Below are 20,360 nucleotides of genomic sequence, written 5' to 3' on the forward strand. Positions count from 1 at the left end.
CATATCCATTTGCTCTTCTCCCAGTCCTCTTTGTCATCTTTGTACAGGTCTTGAGGTTGTAGGGATAGTGAGCTCCTTGGATGTCAAATAGGTCAAAGAACTCCTTGCCATGGACTTGTTACTCTGTTCATCTACGATGACATACATCCTTACTGCCTTTTCTGGTTGCTCTTTTGGATATACCTTAGCTACACATATCTTGGTGCATGACCGCCCACTACGGCCTTTTCTGCACACTTATGTACAATTTGGAGTAACGTTTGGTGGTGACGCTTGCTCTACCTCCTTCTCCCTGCATTGGCTTGAGTCTGAGCCAGTGCTAGTGCATCCATTTGCATGTAAGCGTGTGGATCACTCAGGGTGCTTCTTTCAGGCAAGTGAGACTCTGCATGTTTGCTCAGAATCTGATGACTCTTCTGAGTCAGACTGTGACTGTGTGCTTTTTGAGCCATAGTATGGGCCTTCACATATTCTGCTGTTTGATGGGCAAAATCATCGTCGATGATGTGACTGAGATGACTCTCCCTGCCATCCTGCTTTGTGGCTTCTTCAATTGCATTTACTTGAGTGTTGAGGACAGCTGCTTTTTTTCTCCTGCTGAAGCAGCTTCAAGGCGATGTCTAACTCTGTCTTCTTGCATTCAGAATTGTCAGCAATGGCGTTGGCAGCAGTAGTAGCAGCAGCATTAGCCTCAGCAGTGGCAGCAGCAGCCTTAGCAGTGAACTTTCAGCTTTGTCCATGTTTTTATACTTACCCAGATGTTCTCACCCCACTATCAAACTCGAGGCATTTCCTCCATATTTCTAAAGTGTAAGACCCTTGCTTTGGAATGAACCATCTCTACCGATGCCCTAATACTGAATTACACCATTTGGTGATCACTGGAAGTTAGACGATCACCCACTGCAACATATGAAACATTCTTTTCATTCATAACCACCAGGTCTAGTATCACTCACTCCCAAGTGGATTCCATTCAGTGGCACAGCCAGGAATTTTTCTTATAGGGGGTAGACTCCACCTTAACCAGGATGAAACCCAAGCTAACATTTAAAAAGGAAATAGAGCAGCTTTTAAATTAAAATGGGAGGGGGGGTGGAGAAGCCGACAGTTGCCTAGGAGTGCATGGTTTGGTTTGGACTATCCTTGAAGGATACTATTGAAACAGAACATTTAGGGAATCCAAATAGAGTGGTTTCAATAATGGTGAAAGAAAGCCAGAGGTATTTAAGGGGAGAACTGAGTAAAGGTTGCAAATTATACTCGAACAGACAGATGAAGAAAGCTTTACAGAAATTAGGAAAGTTGGCAAATTGGACAACAGTATAATAATGGGTGATTTCAAGTACCACTAATATATATTAAGGATTAGTAGAATATGTATCCAAAATCAATTAAACCTTTCTACTATTTAGAACCCTGTATTGCAGGTGTGAATTCACGTATATTTATGAAAAATACGTGGAGAAAAAAAGACTTCAGAAACCACAGGAAAAATTCTCTTTAAAGCAATACTTTTCAAAGTTAAGAGAACTCCTTTCTTCAATCACTAGTCTTCACAAGAAATAATCCCTAGAGGACTGAGAATGTTACGAGCACCGCAGATGTTTCAGGAAGATGAAGTATTTTTTACTCAGTGGAACATGATTTTGAACAGGTGTTCCCTGGATTTAATGGTGCTCTTAATAAAGAGGTCACAGGAACAGATTGTAATTGAGAAACAGCAATGTGATGGATTATTAAAAGCACAAGAGATATCCAGCACCTATGCAGAAGATTTGAAAGATCTTACATATAAAATTGAAAAATTTCAAAAAGAATTGAAAGTACAAAAAATAAAAAAATTCCATCGTGATGAACGAGATTATGGGGAGGGATATGTATACCCATGGATGAAGAAAGAACAAGGTGATAGAGGTAACAAGAAACAGACAAGCTTTCAGTTTGCTTCTGATAGTTCCTCTAGTGGGGAAGAGATAAATGATACGTCTGGGGAAAAAGAAACCAATACTCGAGGAAAATATGTAAACCAAGGCTGGCGTGCTCGAGGGAGAATGAATCGAGGTCAAAATCAACGACCTCAAACGAGATCGCAGAGACACGCTCAGCAGTGGTAAATATATCAAATCGAACCCTAAGTAGAGATGAGATTAGTGTGTTGAGTAAGGGTCTTACATTCATTCCCACGGAATTTCATGACGTTTTTCAAATAAGGATGGAATTAGAGAAATTCATCCGGAAATTGAATTTAAAACTGTATTTTTCTACATTGGATCAAGAGCCTATGCCAGATAGATCGGTAGTTAGCGAACCTTCTAAATGGACCCCTATGGGTGTTTTAGATGCTGGCTTACTTACTTTCAAAAAATGTATCCTACAAGAATTGGAAGAAATGGAATCTGGACTGCCTAAACGGAGTTTAAACTTACATAAAAATGAGCGTACAGCATTGTTTAATTTAAAGAATGATACAGACATTGTGATTCGGAGAGCCGACAAAGGCGGAGCGGTGGTTATTCAGAACACAACAGATTACATGGGGGAGATATATCGCCAATTAATAAATGAGGATACATATTTGGAAATGGATGTAGACCCGTCGGACCAGATTCAACAACATTTACAAGATCTTATAAAAGAAGGAAAGAGTGAAGGGTTTTTGACTAAAAAAGAATATTCTTTCTTAGATTTTCAAGGTTTTAAAATCCCTGTATTCTACACTCTCCCTAAAATTCACAAAAATGTAAGGAATCCCCCTGGCCGCCCTATTGTGGCGGCGAGAGGTTCGTTGCTCGAACGTCCTGCTCAATACATAGATAAGATACTGCAACCATTTTTACAGAACATTAAGTCTTATATACAAGATGGTTCTCATTTTTTGCGTTTATTCGAAATGAAAAAAGCAGAAATAAGCAATACCACGATGTTAGTGACTTTAGATGTGGTGGCGTTGTACACTTCAATTCCTCAAAATGAGGCTATCCAGATGCTGGAACGGATTTTGGAAAGTAGGGCACGTCCTCATCTGGTTCCCACTGATTTTGTATTGCACTTGATTAAGATCACGTTGACAGAAAATTATTTTACGTTCAATAAAAAATATTACATACAAAAAACGGGAGTTTCGATGGGAGCAGCATGTTCCCCTACGATCGCGAATTTATTCATGGAATCCTATGAAGGTAAATGGATTTATGAATCAACATGGAAGAGTTTGATCAAAAGTTGGTGGAGGTATATAGACGATATTTTTATGTTATGGGACGGTACACCTACGCAATTACAAGCTTTTGTGACATATTTAAATGGATGTCATGCCAATATTAAATTTGAATACTGCAGTAGTTATGTAGCCATTTCGTTTTTAGATGTACAATTAACTAAGATCAGAAATAAATGGGAAACATCGGTATATGTGAAAGCTACTGATCGCAACACTACGTTGCATTTTCAAAGCATGCACCCTAGTCACTGTAAAATGAATATTCTTTTTGCCCAATTTTTGCGGTATCGTAGAATTTGTTCCTCTGCTGACATGTATTTTCATCAGACATCTTATCTTCAACAGAAGTTAGAAGAAAGAGGATATCCTGAAAAATTAGTAAAAAAAGCGAGGAAACGTGCCTCTTTCAATCATAGAGAATGGTTATTGAACCCTTTGAAGGATAAAGAAGAGCGAGATGAAATGGTCACATTTGTAATGAAATATAATGCACATTCAAATAAAATGGTGAAAATTATTAAAAAACATATGGCCATGCTGAAGATTTATCCCTGTTTCCGTGATCTTAAAATCATGCTTGCTTATCAAAGACAGAGTAATTTAAATGATGTATTGTGTAGAGCTGACACGTGGAATAGACGTAGTACTAGTGACATAATTATGGGACATCATGGCGTTTGTGGCCATTATACAGTATGCTCAAACATGATGAACTTGGATGTATTCGAGGATGTACACACAAGTAGAAGATTTAGATTAAAAGCTATCACTGACTGTCAATCTAGGAACGTGATTTATCTTTTGAAATGTCCTTGTGATCTGTACTATGTGGGACAAACGTCACGCATGTTGAAGACAAGATTAATTGAGCATCGTCATTATATACAAGCTAAAAAAACATATGAACCTTTGGTGTCTCATTGTTTATTGAAACATCATGAATTTGCAGAATTACGATGCATTGTGTTGGAACAAATTTATACAACTGAGCGCAGAGGAGATGTGAGGAAATTATTAAGACAAAAAGAAAAACGATGGATTTATGCATTGCAAACCGTGATTCCTAAGGGTTTGAACATATCAATAGAGTGGAAAGCTTTTTTGTGAAGAATTTCTCCTGATGCAAAGCGAGAGGTATCCTGGAATAATATTGACGTCATAGAGGAAATGACGTGATGGGAAATGACGTTGGAGTGTGTGTTGTATATATGGGAAAGAAGCCATTCGAAGTTTAAAGACGCCAACAAGAGGCAAGATAGGGGTGAAAGTTTGAAGCTTGAAGATTTAAAATACCAGCCCTTGAAATAGCCCAGTTGTGGCGAAACAGGGTTCTCCTGTTGGGCGTATAAGTATTGGACATCATGGAAAAGAATTGATATTCAGAAGATGCAAGCTAAGTAATATTTTTGAATTGATTCACCGTAATTGTGGCGTGATAAATAGCCTCTACCTTTTTGTATTGTTAAAGGTGTATGCACAAGTATTTTATGAATAAGAAGAGTGGAGTTTTTTTTGTGAAGACTAGTGATTGAAGAAAGGAGTTCTCTTAACTTTGAAAAGTATTGCTTTAAAGAGAATTTTTCCTGTGGTTTCTGAAGTCTTTTTTTCTCCACGTATTTTTCATAAATATACGTGAATTCACACCTGCAATACAGGGTTCTAAATAGTAGAAAGGTTTAATTGATTTTGATTTCAAGTACCCCAATATTGATTGGATACATGTTACAGTAGAGAGTGCTAGGGAGGTAAAATTCCTGGATGTAATAAATGACTGCTTCTTGGAGCCACTGGTCCAAGAACCAACAAGAGGGGAAGCTATTTTAGATCTAGTCCGTAGTGAAATGCAGAGCATAGTATAAGAAGAAACAGTATTAGGTCCGCTGGGAAACAGTGATCATAACATGAACAAATTTGAGCTGATAGCTGAAGTCACTAATCAAATCTACTGTAACAGCATTTAATTCTCGAAAGGGCGACTACGATAGATTGAGGAAAATTATTAAAAAGAAGCTAAAAAGATAGGACACAAAGGTTAGGACTTTAAATTAGTCATGGACGTTGTTTAAAAATACCATCGTGGAAGCCAGGACCAGATGTTTTCCATGTATTAACAGAAGTGGAAAGGAGAGCAAATGACAGCCAGCATGGTTAAAAGGTGAAGTGAAAAAGACTATTAGATCCAAAAGAACATCCTTCAAAGAGTGGAAAAGGATCCGAATGAAGAAAATATAAAGCAACATAAGCACTGTCAAGCTAGATGCAAAGCATTGATATAGAAGGCTAAAAAAGAATATGAAGACAAACTTGCAACAAAGGCAAAAACTCATAGTAACAACTTTTTTAGGTACATCAAAAGCAGAAAGCTTGTGAGGGAATCCATGGAACCATTAGATTATGAAGAAGAAAAGGGGGGCACTCAGGGAGGACAAGACCATAGTAGAGAGACTGAATGAGTTCTTTGCTTTGGTCTTTATATGAGAAGGTGTAAGAGATCTACCTTACCAGAAATGATTTTCAAGGGTGGTGATTTGGAGGAACTGAAAGAAATCTTTGTGACCATGGAAGACTTACTCAGCCAAATCAACAAGTCAGTGATAAATCTCCTGGACCAGATGGCATACACCCCTGGGTACTGAAAGAACTCAAATGTAAAATTGCTGATCTACTGTTAGTCATCTGTAACCTGTTGTTAAAATCATCTGTAGTACCTGAAGATTGGAGGGTGGGCAATGTAACGCTGATTTTTTAAAAAGGGTTCCAGGGGTGATCCGGGATATTATGGACTAGTAAGCATGACTTCGATGCCGAGCAAAATAGTGGAAACTATACTAAAGAATAAAATTATGGAGCACATAGACAAACATGGTTTAATGGGACAGAGTCAGCATGGATTCAGCCAAGATATGTGTTGCCTCACCAGTTTGCTTCATTTATTTGAAGGCGTGAATAAACATGTGGATAAAGGAGAGCTGGTTGAGGTAGTATATCTGGATTTTCAGAAAGCTTTTGACCAAGTTCCTCATGAGAGACTTCTGAAAAAACTAAAAAGTCAAGGGATAGGAGGCAATGTCATTTCTGGATTAGGAATTGGTTATTGGACAGAAAACAGAGGATAGAGGTAAATGACTATTTTCTCAGTGGAGGAGGATGTATAGTGGACAGCCACAGGGATCTGCACTGGGACCAGTGCTATTTAACATATTTATAAATGATCTGGAAATGAGAATGACAAGTGTGGTGATTAAATTTGCAGATGACACAAAACTTTTGAAAGCTGTCAAAACACATGCGGACTGTGAAAATTTGTAGGAAGACCTTAGAAAACTGGAAGACTGGACATCCAACTGGTAGATGAAATTTAATATGGACAAATGCAAAGTGATGCACATTGAGAAGAATAATCCAAATTATAGTTACCTGATGCTAGGATCCACCTTAGGAGTCAGCACCCAAGATAAAAATGTAGGTGTCATCATAGACAATACGCTGAAATATTTTGCCCAGTGTGTAGTGGCAGCCAAAAAAGCAAGCAGGATGCTAGGAATTATTGGGAAAGGGATAGTAAATAAGACCAAGAATACTTTAATGCCTCTGTATTGCTTCATTGTGGGACCTTACGTTGAGTTCAATTCTGGTTGCCATATCTCAAATGAAGTTAGGGCTCTTCAGAGTGGAAAAGAGATGACTGGGTGGAGATATGATTGATGTCTACAAAATCCTGAGTGGTGTAGAACGAGTAGAAGTGAATCAATGTTTCACTCTTTCAAAAAGCAGAAAGACCAGGGGACACTCAATGAAATTACATGGAAATACTTTTAAAACAAATAGGAGGAAATATTTTTTCATTCCAAAAGATATGGTAATAGCGATTAGCGTAGCTGGGTTTAAAAAAGATTCAGACTAGTTCCTGGAGGAAAAGTCCATAGTCTACTATCGAGATATACATGGGGGAAGCCACTGCTTGCCCTGGGATTAGTAGTATGGAATGTTGCTTCTGCCAAATACTTGTGACCCAGATTGGCCACTGTTGAAAGCAGGATACTGGGGTAGATGGACCATTGGTCTGACCCTCTATGGATACTCTTATGTTCTTTATATTCTTTTGTACTCTTTGCCTATAGAATTGGATGTAAGCATACTTTTTTGTGGCACCTAAAATGAGGTGTCAATTTATAGAATTGCCACCATAGTAATCAATACATGTTCACATACAACTTAATTATTATTATTATTTGTTACATTTGTATCCCACATTTTCCCACCTTTTGCAGGCTCAATGTGGCTTACATATAACCGTTAACGGCGTTAGCCGATTACGGTCTGAACAAATACATGGTATGAGTGAATACAAAGTGATATTGTGGTAGAATGAGGTACATGTAAGGTAGGTACAGTTGGGGGGAACTTAGAGAGGAAAAGGGGGAAGAAAAGTCAGGTAATATTCGTTACGGTCTTTGGTTACATTGTGTCGCAAGTGTCCAGGTATTTTTATGTTGGGTCAGTGGGGTATGCTCTTCTGAACAGGTCTGTCTTTGGTGCTTTCCGAAAATTTAGGTGGTCGAGCGTAGTTTTTACTGCTTTTGGCAATGCGTTCCATAGTTGTGCGCTTAGGTAGGAAAAGCTGGTTGCATAGGTGGATTTGTATTTGAGTCCTTTGCTGCTTGGGTAATGGAGGTTTAGGTATGATCATGCAGATTTTGTGGTGTTTCTGGTTGGCAGGTCGATGAGGTCTGTCATGCATCCCGGTGACTCGCCGTAAATAATTTTACGAACAGTCGTGCAGATTAAGAAAAAAATACGTTCTTTGATTGGTAGCCAGTGCAGTTTTTCTCTGAGTGGTTTGCACATGAAGTTTATGAAGTTCTAACTTGCAATAAAAATGTTTTATTAAGAATGTGTGAAATGAACTGAACCCCCCTCCAAAAAAATCCTTAAAATAAAAAGATCACATGAACTCAAAATTGTTCCTTGTGCAGATCCCTAAGATCATAGAGAACACTGCCCTGATTGATCATGTTACACTAACCAAGTGATTTCTGAGATCTCTGACTGAACAACTTTTGGGCCTTACTCTTGGAATTTATTTGTGTATAGGCCCTGTCTGAATCATTTTAAGCTGTTAACTGAATTTAGTTTGGACCTTGCTGCTTTCATACCCTTGGACTCAGAGCCAGAACCATCTTTTTCTGCACCTGGGCCAGATATTCAGGATTTACACCCCCCCCCCTCCCCCGCTTCTCTTTTTTTCAATTTGAGCTTGTTCTACTTGTGAATGTGGAGGAAGGGTGCAGTGGAGCAACTAGTCTCCTCAGGACTTCCCAGGACCAGATGATCTATGAAGGTGGGGGCAGGGAAGCCAGCATACCAGTGGCTTTTTTGAATGCACTGAGGGATTTGTAGTGTTGGGGGAGATGCAACAACTTTTTCCTGCAGTGACTTAAATGTACCCCATTTTGAATGCATGAACCAAATCACTGCTCACACACGGATAGGGAGATATTTTGCAATGAGCTACGGATTACTGCCATGATTTTAACTTGGCAGTAATTTGCACTCTCATAGAATACCTGCATCCCACGAGTAATTTTTTGTGGAAAGCCTGATTTAGAACCCAGCACGCAACTTTCTGCATCAACCCATCTGTGTTTATTAGAGCTCAACTATTACTATAGCACTGACCTGCATGGCTAGAAGCAACAACCAAAAAAAAAAAAAAAAACCTCCCCTACTCTCTTTATGTAGCTGCTCTACATTATACGCAAACTCAAAGTGTTACAGAAAATTATTTCTTTCATGCCTTTGTGCTCTAGAAAATGCACATAAGATAAGGGACATTAATTTAGTGACACTGACAATAATTTGTAGCTCCAGTCTGCCTACTGTCTCACAGCTAGCGGGTATTATCTTCAGTGTCCTCTTTTCCTTTGTGTGCAAAGCAAATAAGAAAATGTGCTGCAAAAGCCATACAAAGAGGCCTGCATGTCCTTGTACAGTAGGGACAGACAGTATACAAAGGATATATTACCATACCAGTCCTTTCTATTGCCTTCTAGTCAACCTTCATTTTCTTTACAGCTAGTACTCATGTCACAGACTTCACCTTTCTTTTCTCCCTGAGCAATTGTAACATAGACATAGTAGATGACGGCAGAAAAAGACCTTCACGGTCCACCCAGTCTGCCCAACAAGACAACTCATATGTGCTACTTTTTGTGCATACCCTACTTTGATTTGTACCTGTGCTCTTCAGGGCACAGACTGTATAAGTCTGCCCAGCACTATCCCCGCCTCCCAACCACCAGCCCCGCCTCCCAACCACTGGCTCTGGCACAGACCGTATAAGTTTGCCCAGCACTATCCCCGCCTCACAACCACCAGCTCTGGCACAGACCGTATAAGTCTGCCCAGCACTATCCCCGCCTCCCAACCACCAGCCCCGCCTCCCACCACCGGCTCTGGCACAGACCGTGTAAGTCTGCCCAGCACTATCCCTGCCTCCCACCACCGGCTCTGGCACAGACCATATAAGTCTGCTCAGCACTATCCCTGCCTCCCACCACTGGCTCTGGCACAGACCATATAAGTCTGCTCAGCACTATCCCTGCCTCCCACCACTGGCTCTGGCACAGACCGTATAAGTCTGCCCAGCACTATCCCTGCCTCCCAACCACCAGTCCCGCCTCCCACCACCGGCTCTGGCACAGACCGTATAAGTCTGCCCAGCACTATCCCCGCCTCCCAACCACCAGCCCCGCCTCACGATCTCGACTAAGCTCCTAAGGATCCATTCCTTCTGCACAGGATTCCTTTATGCTTATCCCACGCATGTTTGAATTCCGTTACCTTTTTCATTTCCACCACCTCCCGCGGGAGGGCATTCCAAGCATCCACTACTCTCTCCGTGAAAAAATACTTCCTGACATTTTTCTTGAGTCTGCCCCCCTTCAATCTCATTTCATGTCCTCTCGTTCTACCGCCTTCTCATCTCCGGAAAAGGTTCGTTTGCGGATTAATACCTTTCAAATATTTGAACGTCTGTATCAAATATTTGAAAGGTATTAATCCGCAATTGAGATGTGCTTTAGAGATGGGAGTCTGAAGAAGTACACTCTGCCTTTGGGAGAAGGAACATAGAGTGAAGCTTCCACTGGACTCTCTTTGCCGCGCAGCAATCCGGATCTACCACCGGCCTGACGTGGGTGTCGGTGGTAGTTCTGACCCCAGCGTGCGCCATTTCTGGTGCTAGCAGAAATATTGAAAAAATATTTCCACAGGGGGTTACCCAGTGGTAATTGGGCAGCGTCGCGCACTGCCCAGTTACTACTGGGTTAGCGCAGGAGCCCTTACTGCCACCTCAATGGGTAGCGGTAAGTGCTCCCCCCTGAAATGGCCATTTTGTTTTTAGCTATTTTCACCCGCTGCGGTAAAAGGGGCTCTAGTGTATGTCAAAAATGGCTACCACCACTAGCGCAGGGCCCCTTTTACCGCAGCTTAGTAAAAGGGCACCCAAAATATTTTCCTGTTGCTAAGCTCTACATATCCTTTTGATCACACTTACAGTTCTGCTTTCTTTTTTTATACTACTGTGCTTTGTGTTCAGAATAAACTGTGAATGTGTTTTGCAATACTGTATCCTTTCCAGAAATCTTGTTTTATCTATATGTGTGGTGTTTCTATGTATCAGTAACATACATTCCACTTTAGTTTCATATATATCATAAGGATAGACAGCCATAAAATGTTTGTTTTATGTCAATTCCTGTGTAATTTCCAGGAATTTTCATTTTATTTGTTTTTGTGTGGCCATTTTGCTTTTTTTTTTCCCCAGATGCTGATAATAGTGTTCACTCTTTGGCAGTGGTGTAGCTACATGGGGGCCTGGGCCCCCCCAAATTTCCTCTGAGCCCCTGGTTTTGCTGGTGGGGGTCCCAAACCCCCGGCAGCTGAAGTGTTGTCCGGTGCCGTTCTCCGGCGCTGCCACATTGCCTGCCCTGCTCTATCTTCCCCTCACGTCGGGCATGCTCCTTTTAGTGAAACTGAGCATGCTCAATTTCACTGAAAGGAGCATGCAGGACATGAGGGGAAGACAGAGCAGGGCAGGCAATGCAGTGGCGCTGGAGACTGACACTGAACAACGCTTCAGCTAGCAGGGGTTGGGGACCCCCACCAGCCAAGGTATTTGCTGTGACAGTGGGGGGGGGGGGGAGCAGCAGGGCGGAGCGGCGGGGACCTCGGGCTCTGGCCGCCTCCCACCACGAGGTCTGGCTGCGCCCCTGCTCGTTGGAAATAGTGTGCACTGTTGGAAAGAGATCACACTGTTTCAGAAAGAGGGCACACTCTTTTCCCAATAGGGTGTAAACACATGCATAAGTTTGCACATGGGCAATAGTTGACACACATGCGGTTGTTCCACTATTGGGGCAGTGTGCGCCCTCTTTTGACACTCTATGCACTATTATTTACAAACGACAAAACACGAAATGTGTTATTTCTTCGCATTTTTGTTTGGTAAAGATATGCAATGACAAAGATATGTTGTGGACATTCCTATGTGGTTGCAAACGACAGCCCATCCCTAATATTCCACATGTAGTTTCCTGACCTGACATGGATCAGTATTGCAGTGCCCCAGTTACGTTTAGGCATGATGGGCACTGGCTGATATTCAGACCAGTGCCCAGTTAACTTGGGCCCAGATACTCAAAACGCCTGCGCTGTTCAGAACAGCGCCAGAAAATACTGCTGGATCAGCGTAACAAAGGAACCCCCTAACGCTCAACGCTAATGAGATGCAAATTTAGGCACGCTCATAGCATTGAGCGTTAGGGACTTTTGCAGGAGGATTGTGCCTGGGCATGCGTTCAAGAGCTATGTTTTAAGCACAGCTCTTGAGTACATGCCCAGAACGCCGGAGGGAAGGAGGAGGAGGAGGAGGAGGAAGAAGTGTGTCCTGTTATGGAAGAGGATGGGAAGGAGAGTGGCCAAGGGAGGAAAGGGGAAGATAGAAGGGAAGACAGTGTCAGAGGGACAAAAGCCAGTCTCTTCCCCCTACCCCTGAAAAACCCTCTGTGCCTTTTTTCTGGCCTGGCCGACAGTTCTGTTATCCCAAGAGAGAAAATGCAGCTTTACCTTGACACAGCACTCCTTTGGCTAACTGCTTTCCCTGCTCAAAGTCCAGCATTCAGGTCACCCTCCAGCTATGGCCCAGTTCCTACCCTTCCTGGTCTCCCCATTCCTCTCCATGGCCAGCACAACGCTAACACCAACTCTGAGCTGATGTAGGGTTGATGGCGGAAAGAGTGCCCTTGTTTGGTGCACTGTCCGATGAGCATTGGGGAAGAATAGGGAATCAGCCCATCTGCATGCATTTGCATACTCATTGCACTGGGAGCCGGTGAGTTCGTTGGTTCACACGCTCGGCGGCTCTCAGCATTCAGCACTAGCAAACGTGGATGCTAGTCCGGCATTAATGGCCTCTAGTGCCTGCATTTGCTTCTGAGTATTGGGGCCTTGGTGCATAAAGTTAGGACTGCAGTACTGCAAGGGTGCAGCCAGGTGGCTGATTTTGTGTGGGCCTGAGCTCAAGGTGGATGGGCCTGGAATTTGTTCCACCCCCAACGCCCGGCCCCGCTCCACTCTCTGCTGTCCACCCCTTCCCCACCTGCAAACACAAAATATTAAATACCTGAACTGGAGGGGATCCCCAAACTCTGACCAGCTGAAGATTCCCTCTTCCTTGGGCAGCCAGCGCTGTTCCAACAACAGCTAGCAGCACTTGCCTCAAGCTGATGCTGCCACCAGCACACCACACATCCTCTGTGCTTGCACATGTGCAAAGTGGTAGGAGCTTACTTATTTCCCAGTGCTCTGCCTGTCCTTTATCTGGTCTGGCCACCAGCATCACAGGGCTATTGAAACAGAAAAAGTACATAAGTACATAAGCAGTGGCGTACCAAGGGGGGGGGGGGGGGGGCGGTCCGCCCCGGGTGCACGCCGCTGGGGGGGTGCCGCGCGCCTGTCGGCTCTTCGTTTTCATGCTCCCTTTGCCCCGGAACAGGTTACTTCCTGTTCCGGGGCAGAGGGAGCATGAAAACGAAGAGCGCAGCGCACACCCGGGGGGGGGGGGGGGTTCTTTCGCCGGGGGATTGGGGGTTCTTTCGCAGGGGGGGGGGGCGCTGCACCCGGGGGACGGGGCGCATCAGCGATCCACCCCGGGTGTCAGCCCCCCTAGGAACTCCACTACTGCCATGCTGGGAAAAGACCAAAGGTCCATCAAGCCCAGCACTCTGGTCTCTGACAGCGGCCAATCCAGGCCCCAAGAACCTAGCAAAAACCCCAAATTTAATAATGATCAATGGACTTTTCCTTCAGGAATCTGTCCAGACCCCCTTTAAACTCAGCAAGGCCAGCTGCCGTCACTACCTTCTCTGGCAATGAGTTCCAGAGTCTAACTACGCGTTGAGTAAAGAAAAACTTTCTCTGATTTGTTTTCAACCTACCACATTCTAATTTCATCTTCTGTCCCCTGGTTCTATTATTGTTAGAAAGTGTAAACAAATGCTTCACATCATACAGGAAGTACTTGCTCTCTGATTTCAACTCTTGCACAGCCAGAGCCAGCAAAGGACAAGCAGAGTGATGATAACTACTACTACTACTGCCGCTAATCATTTATATAGCGCTACTAGGCATACACAGCAATGTACATTATATGCAGGTACTTTCTCTGTCCCTAGAGCGCTCACAATCTAAGTTTTTGTACCTGGGCCAATGGAGGGTTAAGGGGGTCTTTTACTAAAGGTTAGCTTAAGTTATCTGCTGCAGTTCCCATTTTATTCCTATGGGTCTTGCTGCAGATAACTCAAGCTAATCTTTAGTAAAAGACCCCATAAGTGACTTGCCCAAGATCACAAGTAGCTGCAGTGGGAATTGCTTTGGACCCAATCAGGCTTGTTTTCGAAAGAGAAGGGCGCCCATCTTTCGACACAAATCGCAAGATGGGCTTTCGATTATGCCGATTTGGGCGTCCTCAACTGCTTTTCATCATGTGGACAACCAAAGTTCCTGGGGGTGTGTTGGAGGCGTAACGAAGGCGGGACTTGGGCGTGCCTAACACATGGGCGTCCTCGACTGATAATGGAAAAAAGAAGGGTGTCCCTGACGAACACTTGGACGACTTTACCTGGTCCTTTTTTTCTTATGGCCAAGCCACAAAAATGTGCCCTAAATGACCAGATGTCCCTATCCTGGCACAAAGCAAACCCCTGTAAGAGACACTACCCTACAAGAAAGGCATTTTTTAATTTCCTTGGCAATATGATGCTTTCTAATTGATTGAGTTCCCTTTTGAAGTGTGAGGGAAGGGGGAGGAGAGACAAACAGCATCAAAACATATTTTGCAGATATTTTGAGGTGAAATAAGGCATCCACCTTGTTAGAATTCGAGGGAATGTTACTAGTCTGTGGCAAAATATCACATTTACCACAGCTTAATTTATTACAGGAGTCACTAACCTGGGATAACTCAGTACCACAGGTTGGTAACTCCCATGGTAAATGAATTAATGATCAACTTTGCAAATTGCGCTATTTTTCTTTCCAGAGCATCAAGTCATTCATTTGCAACCCAGTGTTCCTGGGGGGTATCTTAAAGAGGCTAGAGATATACTATAAGGGCTGTGTGGGGCTCCCTCCCTTCCCTTAGCAAAACCCACCAGGAATCAACTGGCTCCATTTTCAGTGGCGTTCCTAGGCTGGCTGACACCCGGGGCGGATCGCCGATGCGCCCCCCTCCCGGGTGCAGCATGACCCCCCCCCCCCCCCCCGGCGAAATTACACCCCCCCGGGTGCATTTTTACCTGCTGGGGGGGGAGGGTGCCGCGCGCCTGTCGGCTCTGAGTCCACTCGTTCCCTGCTGCTCCCTCTGCCCCGGAACAGGAAGTAACCTGTTCCGCGCAGAGGGAGCAGCAGGGAAGGAACGAGCGGACTCAGCCAACAGGCGCCCGGCACCCCCCAGCAGCGTGCACCCGGGGCGAACCGCCCCCACCGCCCCCCCTTTGGTACGCCACTGAAGCCAGCACTTAAACAAGCAGGAGTGCCTGAGGATTGCTCCTGCCCACCCACTAGCTGCTAGGGAAACCCTCAGTAAGTCCTTAGGAGGTCTTTGGGTTGGTAGTGTCTTGCAGGGGCTGTTCTTATGGTCCATAGATGTCTTTAGGGGCATGTGGGGGGTCTTTGCTAGGGGAGGGTTTCATGTGGCACATACCATACCTCCGACTTCCTTAAGATATCCCCGGAAGCATCAAGTCATGAGTTAGCAGCCTAATGCTCCCTGGGATAAAAAAAGATGCCATCTCAAAACTGGAAGTATTTTCCTCATCAATAACACAGCTTGCAAAGCATGCTACTCAATTTTTCATAATACGGTATTTGACATACATTATTTTGCAGCAAGAGTTGTGGTAAATTAACGTGTGTTAAGGACAAACAGCACAGCATTTTGCTTTTTAATGCATGGTAAATAGGCACCAACGTTTATGCACTGGATATGCTTGTAAATGTTTGACTGCATAAAGTTCTGTGGTTGTCAAGATGAGCTGGGTCTATTAAAAGGGGCTATCCTTGAAAAAGCTATTAGTGAAACATGTGCCATGTTAGATGAGAAGTTCCCCTGGGCCAACAAATTAAGAAGACACACAACTGCAGATGAGTGCGGCGGGTTGCAGATCTGGGGAACTGGGTTCATTTCCTGCTGCAGCAGTGGGTTGAGATACTACTACTACTTATCATTTCTAAAGCGCTACTAGACGTACGCAGCACTGTACACTTGAACATGAAGAGACAGTCAGAATTGGAAATACACAGAGCTCCACAGACCATCTGTGATAAATAATTAAAAATTTAACTAAAAACAATGGAAACAAACTGCTGGAGTGGCTATTCTGTACGGGTACGCTGTTCTGTAGATAAATCTCTCTCATCCGTCCCCTTCTCCTCTACTGCTAATTCTAGACTCCGTTCCTTTTGTCTTGCTGCACCTCACGCCTTGGAATAGACTTCCCGAACCTGTGCGTCTAGCCCCGTCTTTGGCCGTTTTCAAGTCCAAACTTAAAGCCCACCTCCAGAGGCGTACCAAGGGGGGGGCGGTGGGGGCAGTCCGTCCCGGGTGCACGCCGCTGGGGGGTGCCGCAGCGCGTGCCTGTGGGCTCCGACCGCTAACTTCGCTCGTTCGCTGCAGCTCCCTCTGCCCCGGAACAGGTTACTTCCTGTTCCGGGGCAGAGGGAGCTGCAGCGAACGAGTGAAGTTAGCGAAGTCGGAGCCCACAGGTGCGCGCCGCAGCACCCCCCCCCTCCAGCGGCGTGCACCTAGGGGGTGTCATTTCACCGGGGGGGGGGGGGGGGGCGCATCGGTGATCCGGTCCGGGTGCCATCCAGGCTGGGAATGCCACTGCCCACCTCTTTACTGCTGGTTTTGACTCCTAACACTACTCACTTGCCCTGTCCTTATCCTTACCTATTTATTCCCTTACCCTTATTTGTTCTGTCTGTTTACCTGTCTTATCTAGATTGTAAGCTCTTTGAGCAGGGACTTTCTTTTTTGTGTATGGTGTACAGTGCTGCGTATGCCTTGTAGCACTATAGAAATGATAAATAGTAGTAGTAGTAATATTTGTGAAATACAGTATGTAAAATGGCCAAAACTCTGGTTAATGACATTTTCACAGTATACTTCCCATGGTCTCGCAGGCTGCAAAAAAATTCAATGGCGGGCTTCAGATTGCCCACCCCTGCTCTAGAGCTAGTCTAGTCTGTAAACACCTCACTGGTCTCCAGACAGAAATGCTAAACAAATAAATAACAAAATTTTTCTTTCTATTTTTTTCTCTGTCAGGACCAGCCCTTCTCGGGGTATCCTTTCAAGCACTGTGCTGTAGTTGGAAATGGAGGGAACTTGAAAAACAGCAGCTGTGGAGATGAAATAAATGAGTCAGAGTTTGTATTCAGGTAATCTTGGTTATATCATCTTGTGTGCTTTAAAGATTGCTTTAAATAAACACTGAACCCAGTCATGCAGTCACCCAACGCACTGATCTGCATGATATTAAAGTAACAGCAGGTGCTAATTGAAAATGTTTTCACAAACTGGATAACAATATTTATATAAATGAGAGGAAAAGAAGCCCCTAAAAAGGGACAAATTTTAAAGTGCCCAGTCAGCTTCCAGTAATTTACAGCCATGGGCCTGCAAGCTTATTTTCAAAGGGAAGTTGTCCATAGGCTTTTACATTTAAAGTTCAGGCTGTTGGTCACTTTGGGGCCTATAAAGTGGCAACTAACATTTAAACACCGATTACATGTGTAAATATTTAGAATCATGGCACTTTTTTGAGACTTGGTCCTAAAAATAAATGGACCAAGTCAAGCCGGCGAAATGCTCCTCAGAGCCGGCCTTCTTTTTTCCATTATCAGCTGAAGCCGTGTAACGTCATCTGAGCACCCAGATTCTGTTATAGAATACTGGTGTAACGCCTTGCAATCAGACACTCACAGAGTTACACCAGCCTTAGGCCAGGTGTAACTGCAGAGGCCTAATTTCAGCAAAGTGATGAGTAACGTACTGTAGTCTGTAAGTTGTGCATGTAAATGGCAGCCACGTGAATGTAAACATTATGCCACTTACACACTGCTTCACAGAATAGCACTCAGTCAGTTTGCCACCACTTGCGAGTTTATGTGTACACTTAGCCACAAATGTGCCAGTATTCTGTACCTTTACACACACAAGTGGCATGTAATTGTGAGCACCCAGTTACAAAATTGACCTTTAACCCCCAAATCCTATAAATGGTGCTGAAAATTGCACGCACAGATTTGGACATGTGCCCAATTTGCATGCGTGACTTAATTGAGCAACAAGGCAATTAGCACCAATAATTGGGTACTCACAATCAATTATTGGTGCTAACTGGCAACAGTTTGGATTTATACACAAATCTTGCTAGGGCTGTTCTATAAAGATGTGCATTAATGTGCAACTGAAAAGGGGGCATGGCCTTGGGGGGGGCATGTAGACTTACACCAGGTTTCAGTTGGTGTAAATCTTTGCACATTTAATATTTCGCCAAAGGCCTACACATAGGCACCTAAGTGGTTTACAAGGTAAAAAGAGAGAAACAAACAAGACAACAAAACAGATCAAGACACATGATAAAAAAACTAACAAAAAGGAGTCAGGTAGGAGGAAAAGCAGTTGGAGAACAGTAGGGTTTTACGGGCTTGCTTAACAGCTTAGAGAGAGGGCTGGTTCCTAATATGAAGGGCAGGTCATTCCAGAGCTTTGGACGAACATATCGGAAAGCAGAGTCACAGGAGGTAGGGAGATGGAGTTGAGTGAGCAATGGTAAGACCAGATTATTATCAGCAGAGTGGAGACATTGGAGGGGGGCTTAGGGAATGAGGAGATTGTAGAGATAGGCTGGAGCAGAGGGAGACCTTGACTTGTAAACCAGAATTTTTGAATTTAATGTGTTCAGAGACAGACAAACAGTGTTGAGAGAAAAAATAGGGAATGACATGGTCAAAATGGTGAGAGTTGTGGAGCACTGTTTATAGAATAGCGCTGAGTGCATTTTTTTTTGCGCCCAAAGTTGGGCGCCATCTACTGAATCTAGTCCTAAATGCCTAGCGCCAAAAATCAGTAGTAATAGTCAACATCTGAGGCACCGCTGGGAGTGGAGAAGCGGCCTGGCCCTGAGATTGCCTTGCAACTGTTGGAAAGACCAGTAAAGGTAACACTGGAGTCTCCATGGTCAGCAGTGGAGTCCCTGCATAAGGTTTGTCTTACTTTCGTAACCAATAAAAGGTCAAATGCCTCAATGATAGAATCTCTTCAATCTCGATTTTCTCTTCAGGAATCAAGTATTAAAAATTATGAAAAATCTTTAACTCAAGTTAAGGAGGTGGAATGCAGACTATTACAGAATGCTGATGTGGTTCACCGTAAATCAGAGAACTTGGAAAATGGAGCTAGATCATTGAACTTGAGAATACTACATTTTCCTTTTGTTAAATATAGCTCCTTGAGGGATTTATTTCATAAGTTTCTAAAAGAAGTTCTTCAATACCCTGAAAATGGGTTTCCCCCATTACAAAAGCTTTATTATTTACCATCTTCATCAGTTCAGGTAGCTAAAAAATCATCCCGCACATTCCTTAACCTTCACTTCCCCAACTGTAAAGGTCTAAAATACAAACTAATGCATGCATCAACCTTTTCATACCTGAGCACACAATTCTGGAATGCGCTGCCACGCAACTTAAAAACGATTTATGAACTAACTAACTTCCGCAAACTATTGAAGACCCATCTCTTTAACAAGGTATACCACAAAGATCAACAAATGTGAACTCCTCCACATACATCCAGAATTGTCTCATAATATCTGCTTGTTATACTACTATCATGTTTTTTCATTATAATGTTACCCAAGATCCTTCTGTAATAGTAAATGTCTATTTTCTTATATATTTCCACTATTCATGATGTATCGTAAGCCACATTGAGCCTGCAAAGAGGTGGGAAAATGTGGGAAACAAATGCAATAAATAAATAAATAAATAAAAATAAATAAATAAAGCAAAAGATCAAGTGGGGCGAACTTGTCTTCTGATAGTTTGAACGTCTCAGCGCTTTTGTAGAAATCGCAGGATAAGGTAGAATATCGGACCATCTTGTTGGTTTCTTTTGTATTTCTTCAAGATAAAGAGGCTTTGATAAGACTGTATCTGAGGCAATCAGTCCCACTTCTTTTCATGGGAGAAAATATTCAGATATTTCCGGATGTTTCACGACAGACACAAGAAAGAAGAAAAAGATTTCTGTCTATGAGACAAGAAACCTTGACTTTGGGTGCTAAATTTCAATTAAGGTTCCCATGTAAATGTGTTCTTCAGATCGATAATACGACATTTCATTTCTTTGAACCTTTGCAACTTTTCTGAATGCAAGAATTTCTAAAAATGACACATAGAGACTTTTGGACTTATAGGAAATATAATGCAGTTCTATGATCTTCTCTGCGCCTTTTTCTTTCTTTTTTTTCTTTATCTATCTTTGTTAATTTTCCTTTTTATCTCT

General features: G+C 43.3%; 1 protein-coding gene across 1 annotated transcript in view; it reads left to right on the forward strand.

The window, feature by feature from the left end:
- Positions 1 to 20,360, forward strand: part of ST8SIA6 (ST8 alpha-N-acetyl-neuraminide alpha-2,8-sialyltransferase 6) — a 158,355-nt gene that overhangs the window by 118,759 nt on the left and 19,236 nt on the right. The window contains exon 6 of the mRNA XM_030189932.1: positions 17,115 to 17,227. Coding sequence (XP_030045792.1) covers positions 17,115 to 17,227 — 113 coding nt within the window. The remainder of the gene's footprint in view (positions 1 to 17,114; positions 17,228 to 20,360) is intronic.

This window comes from Microcaecilia unicolor, chromosome 1 (assembly GCF_901765095.1).
Source record: "Microcaecilia unicolor chromosome 1, aMicUni1.1, whole genome shotgun sequence".
Taxonomy (NCBI): domain Eukaryota; kingdom Metazoa; phylum Chordata; class Amphibia; order Gymnophiona; family Siphonopidae; genus Microcaecilia; species Microcaecilia unicolor.